The sequence below is a fragment of the Danio rerio genome, chromosome 13 (genome assembly GCF_049306965.1).
Source record: "Danio rerio strain Tuebingen ecotype United States chromosome 13, GRCz12tu, whole genome shotgun sequence".
Taxonomy (NCBI): Eukaryota; Metazoa; Chordata; class Actinopteri; order Cypriniformes; family Danionidae; genus Danio; species Danio rerio.
In genome coordinates, this window is record NC_133188.1 from 2,389,001 (window position 1) to 2,395,000 (window position 6,000).

General features: G+C 37.6%; 2 protein-coding genes across 2 annotated transcripts in view; one reads left to right on the forward strand and one right to left on the reverse strand.

Annotated features, from left to right (window-relative positions):
- The window catches only part of fbxo9 (F-box protein 9), an 884,197-nt gene that overhangs the window by 52,295 nt on the left and 825,902 nt on the right, over positions 1 to 6,000 (reverse strand). The window lies entirely within an intron of this gene.
- Positions 1 to 6,000, forward strand: part of arfgef3 (ARFGEF family member 3) — a 59,288-nt gene that overhangs the window by 35,580 nt on the left and 17,708 nt on the right. Inside the window, exons 20-25 of the mRNA XM_009307061.5 lie at positions 591 to 724; positions 2,030 to 2,175; positions 2,521 to 2,700; positions 4,001 to 4,142; positions 4,921 to 5,043; positions 5,773 to 5,876. Coding sequence (XP_009305336.2) covers positions 591 to 724; positions 2,030 to 2,175; positions 2,521 to 2,700; positions 4,001 to 4,142; positions 4,921 to 5,043; positions 5,773 to 5,876 — 829 coding nt within the window. The remainder of the gene's footprint in view (positions 1 to 590; positions 725 to 2,029; positions 2,176 to 2,520; positions 2,701 to 4,000; positions 4,143 to 4,920; positions 5,044 to 5,772; positions 5,877 to 6,000) is intronic.

Below are 6,000 nucleotides of genomic sequence, written 5' to 3' on the forward strand. Positions count from 1 at the left end.
TGAAAAATTCCTGAATCTGTTCTACATCATTTAGGAAATATTCCCAAAAATTCAACTCTAAATGACACTGTATATTTTTACATTTGTGAAATCCAAATATGAATATTTGCATATACTGACTTACACTTTTAAATGGGTGCAAAACTATTATTACTGACCATTAGTCCATCACGGTTGTTTTCACATGTCTGATAATAGTTTGGGCGAGTAGCGCAGTAGGTAGTGCTGTCGCCTCACCGCAAGAAGGTCGCTGAATCGCTGGTTCGAACCTCGGCTCAGTTGGCGTTTCTGTGTGGAGTTTGCATGTTCTCCCTGCCTTCGCGTGGGTTTCCTCCGGGTGTTCCGGTTTCCCCCACAGTCCAAACACATGCGGTACAGGTGAATTGGGTAGGCTAAATTGTCTGTAGTGTATGAGTGTGTGTGTGAATGTGTGTGTGGATGTTTCCCAGAGATGCGTGAAAACTTCCTGGATTAGTTGGCGGTTCATTCCGCTGAGGCGACCCCGGATTAATAAAGGGACTAAGCTGACTAAAAAAAGGAATGAATGAATGATTATAGTTTGACTTGTCTTTGTGCTGTTTGTGCTGCAGGCTGTTTGAGGACGCCGTCAGTAAACTCAACCTCGTGAGTCTTGTGGGATTCCTGCATCAGCTCAGAAAAGCTTCACAGTCTCAGCTGTTTGATTCCGTCACAGAAACTGGAGACTATTCACTGGCCATGCCAGGTAAATTAAAAGCAGAGTGTTTAACAGTGTAAACAACAGCTTAAAGCGGTGGTCCACTGGATTTTTTTAAGGCTTGAATAAAAAAAAAAAAAACACACACTTTGAACCAACTTTACTGTAGTTTTGTTACAGCAACATTGTTTTTAGTTTTTTTAAATCATAATTTAACTTTGGTTCAAACTAAAAAGTTTAACTTAATCTAGTTTAAAAGTATTTATCGTCAACAGGAAAACTGACATTCACGCAAGGTAAAAATGCTGTTTAATATAATATAATCCATTAGTTTTAATACTCATTAATCCAGTAGTTATTAGCGTGATTTGTGACTGAGGCCTCGTTTACACTAGTGCGTTTTAGTTTTAAAACAGCGTTTTAAAATCAAAACGATCCGCATCCACACTATCGTTTTACCCAGTGTTTCTGAACTGCTCTCCGTCTACACCAAAACGCTGAAAACGCACATCATGTGACCACACACACACACTCTCTCTCGGGCAAGCGCTGCACCATTTCTACCCAGATGAGAGCTGTGCTGGTCGGACTTCTCATCAAGCATCTCCCGCTGGATCTAATCTCACTATATTTATTAAACGTGATATTTAATTAATCTTGTTGTCTTTATCTAGCGACATATTCCCCGACTTTGGTCTTTTGAATCGATTACTTGTTCTTAGGTAACGTGTTTCGGCTGATCGCAAAGATAAATTAATAATTAATGTAACCATGTACATTCTGTATATTGACTGATCGCTTGCCTTTATTTCCTATAATGTATAAACTTATTGTGCGTTATACTTTCATAATGGCTTTTATTGATTATTAAAACTGACATTCAGCAAAGCAGAGGATACGTTTCGTATTTTCAATGAAAATGAAAGGATGTTATTGAAGGCTCTGTTTAATTATAAGTATGCATACAGTGAAGATGCAGCACGACGCCTCAACATTTCTGCTGTCTGTTAAGTTGAAAGTCAAAATGAAAATAGGCAGTTCTTTATAGCTATCATGTTTTTATTTTATTGTTGAGAAAGTTAAACAACGTATGCGAATGTCTGCAGCCCGTTTTCAGATGTCTCCGTTTTCCCCCATCCACACTGAGACTGAGCAGCAGCGTTTTAGAATGAAAACGGCCTCTTCCGCGTTTTCGAAACGCTCCGTTTCCGGAGTTCGAGAACTCCAGCGTAGTGTGGACGGATGGCGTAACCGTAGCAAAACTTATGAGTTATAAAATGAAAACTCATTAGTGTAAACGGGGCCTTAAACAAAAGTGTTACTGCTATTTGTTTTCATGTTTGGTTATTAAAGGAGAGGCAAAGTCGACCCAGGACAAGCGCAGCGCCCTGCACCTCTTCCGGCTGGGAGAAGCCATGCTGCGCATCGTGAAGAACAAGAGCAGGCCGCTGCTGCACATGATGAGAGCCTGGAGCGTTGTAGCACCACACCTGGTGGAGGTTTGTGCCCCTTTTTACAAGACGTAAAATAAGTCTCTGATGTCCCTTAGAGTGTGTTTGTGAAGTTTCAGCTCATAATACCACACAAATAATGTCTGATAACTGCCTCCTGTAGGCTTTGATCCTAATTGTGTCGTTTTGGTGACTGTCGCTTTAAATTCAAATGAGATTGTGCTCTTTTTAAAAGTGGGCGGAGTGTAAGCATAGTGGCAGACTCAAAAACAAGACAGAACTTGGGGGGAAAATATAATAATTCAGGAGGGCAAATAACTCTGACTTAACTGTTAATGCACATCTATATTATTGAGGTTTTCAGATTCCAACTCTTTGACCTGTTCCCCACAGGCGGCCTGTCACAAGGAGCGCCACGTGTCCCAGAAGGCCGTGTCCTTCATCCATGATGTCCTGATGGAGGTTTTGAGCAGCTGGCCGGAGCTGCCGCATTTTCACTTCAATGAGGCTCTTTTCAGACCGTTTGAGCACATCATGCAGCTGGAGCTCTGCGATGAAGACGTCCAGGATCAGGTCAGGATCCACGCACTGAATTAGACTTATAATGCATTCAGCAAAAACCCTGCAGTCACTCGTCAGACAAAATCTGTAGATATTATTAGCTATTTCTGTGCAGGATCTGAAGATTTGATTTTTTAGAGTTTAGTAAATACAAACAACACATAAAAAAAATAATAATAATAAATAAATAAATAAATAAATATATATATATATATATATATATATATATATATATATATATATATATATATATATATATATATATATATATATATATATAYACACACACACACACACACACACACACACACACACACACACACACACACACATATATGTGTATATAGTTGAAAATTTATTTAATATTTTTTAATAATATGTCAAAATTATTTAATTTTTTTTTTTTCTTTTTCAAATATTTCCCAAATGATGTTTAACAGATTCAGGAATTTTTCACAGTATTTCCTATAATCTTTTTAGTTCTGGAGAAAGTCTTATTTGTTTTATTTCGGCTTGAAAAAAATCTGTTTTTAATTATTTTTAACCATTTTATCGTTGATATTATTAGCCCTATTTGTTTTTTATTGTATACAGAAAAAGCCACTGTTATACAATGACTTGCCTAATTACCCTAATATTAGTGTCTTGAAAAATATCTAGTCAAGTATTATGCAATGTAATTCTAACATATAATATATGGGTAGCATTTTAGTTTAGGTCACAATTCATGCTATTAACAAACCATTAACTAATACCACCAGCTTAATAAACTACTAATTATCTGTTTATTAATAGTTATTAGGGTAGAAATTCCTGCTCTGAAAATCCTGCTCCCTGTCAAGGACACCTGTTGGACTCTACAGGTTCACACACACACACACACACACACACACACACACACAAAAACATACACAACTACAGATAAACAATCACTACCGATCCCATCATCCAAACGCCTTTGTGTGCTTTCACCCAGGGGAGGAGTGGGCGCGTCTGCAGGACCAAATGGCTACCGCCCTCATCAGAATACATCAATATCCCCTGTTCCCATCCCATTTGTCTATGTTGTGTCTTGTCTGTGTGCTTTCTGTGCTATATTGGGCTGTTTTTTCTACTTGTCCTCACTTTGCTCTAAATAAGAGCAAGGTTAGAGTTTTTTTTTTGCCTGACTCTCCTGATGTGTCTTATTTGCCTTTCTAAATGCTAACTTGTTCAAATTCACTATACGAAAGTGTATATGACACTTTAAGTGTACATCCGCAGTTTCCACGTGGGCCTGTTCAACATTGTGTGTTGTGTTTTACATGTGCAGGTGATCACTTCCATCGGAGAGCTGGTGGAGATGTGTTCAGCGCAGATTCAGTCTGGATGGAGGCCGCTCTTCAGCGCTCTCAGAACCGTGCATGGAAACAAGACGGATGTCAAGGATTATCTGATAGGAGAATATTCTATGGGTCTGTCATGTTTGCTTTACTAAGATAAGGTTTTTTTCAGAATTGTTTAGAAGATTTGGTCCCACTTTATATTAAGTGTCCCTAACTACTATGTACTTACATAAAAAAAAAAAAATACAATGTACTTACTGTGTTTATAATGTATTTGAGAACACTTGTGGTGCTTTTGAGTTGGGATAGAAGTTGGGTTATGGACAGGTTTTGTGGTATGGGTAGGTTTAAGGGTGGGTTAAGGTGTAAGGGATGGTCAACAGTGTATTTACAAATGTAATTACAAAAGTTAACTACAGATGTAATTACACACATGCATTTAATCACACATAAGTACACAGTAAATACATGTATTTACACAATAATTACATTGTAACAAACTATTTATTCCTATTTAAGTACATATTAGTTAAAGCCACTTAATATAAAGTGGGACCGAAGATTTTCCTACACTGTGTTTTTGTATGGAGAACTAGACTGCTAAGCCTTTCTTTTGTCGCAATAACCATCAATAGTAGCATTATGATGATCTTTTATAGTTTGTTTTTGTTCATTTTTTTCCCCAAATTAATTAGAAAATTAGACAAGTTGTCTTTGCAGCTATCAAAGATTTTTTATCTAATATTTATTTTGGTTACACTTTATATTAAGGTGTCCTTGTTACACACATACTTACTATAGTAATTACAATTGATTAATGTATAATTACATGCAGCTAACCATAAACCTGACCGGCGTTCTAACCTTAACGTATAGTAAATCGTTTCCCTCTTCTTCATATGTGCAGGGAAGTCTCAGGCTCCAGTGTTTGATGTGTTTGAAGCCTTCATTAACACAGACAACATTCAGGTGTTTGCTAACGCCGCCACCGACTACATCATGTGCCTTATGAAGTTTGTCAAAGGTTTAGGTGAGTAATTTGTTCAAACAATCTCTGGAATACTTGATTTATTGGTCAGTCACATTATTCCAAGTACATCTAGGTCGCATAATAAAGCCTGATAGGTTTATCATCATCCCAACTGTTGTATATGACTGAATGGTGTTATTCTGGAAAACGACCTCCTGGATGTACTTTATCCAGGTTATTCCATGGCTACTTGCCACAAAACATAAATATTAGACACAAGACTTTGTTCTGAGCTGTAAAAGGTTATTAATTCTTTAATTAAATGCAAAGCTGACAGAAACGAAAACAGCTGATGGATTATACACTAACCTGCACATTATTCGGACACAAGATGGCGCCAAACAGTCAAAAACGCAAAGCTCACTGAAATGAAAACAACTGATGGATTATACACTAACCTGCGCATTATTCGGACACAAGATGGCGCCAAACAGTCAAAAACGCAAAGCTCACTGAAATTAAAAAAAACAGCTGATTGATTATACACTAACCTGCGCATTATTCGGAAACAAGATGGCGCCAAACAGTCAAAAACGCAAAGCTCATAGAAATGAAAACAGCTGATGGATTATACACTAACCTGCGCATTATTCGGACACAAGATGGCGCCAAACAGTCAAAAACGCAAAGCTCATAGAAATGAAAACAGCTGATGTATATTTTTGACAATTGACGTTTTCTTCTTTCGCTGTCTGTCATGAATAATGTGTGTTGTTGGATTGTTTGTAGGTGAAGTGGACTATAAGGAGATTGGCGATTGTGTTCATGTCAGTGGATACAGCTCTACAGATCTGTGTCTGCCTGCGCTCGATTACCTGAGGAAGTGCTCACAGGTGGGCAAAGTCAACAAACTTTTGTCTACAAGTCACTTTCAGACTAAGGCTGTTCAATTGATTTTGATTTCGGGATCCAACAATCACAAAAGTATGTAATTAAGAAAAAAAAATTAGGTCATAA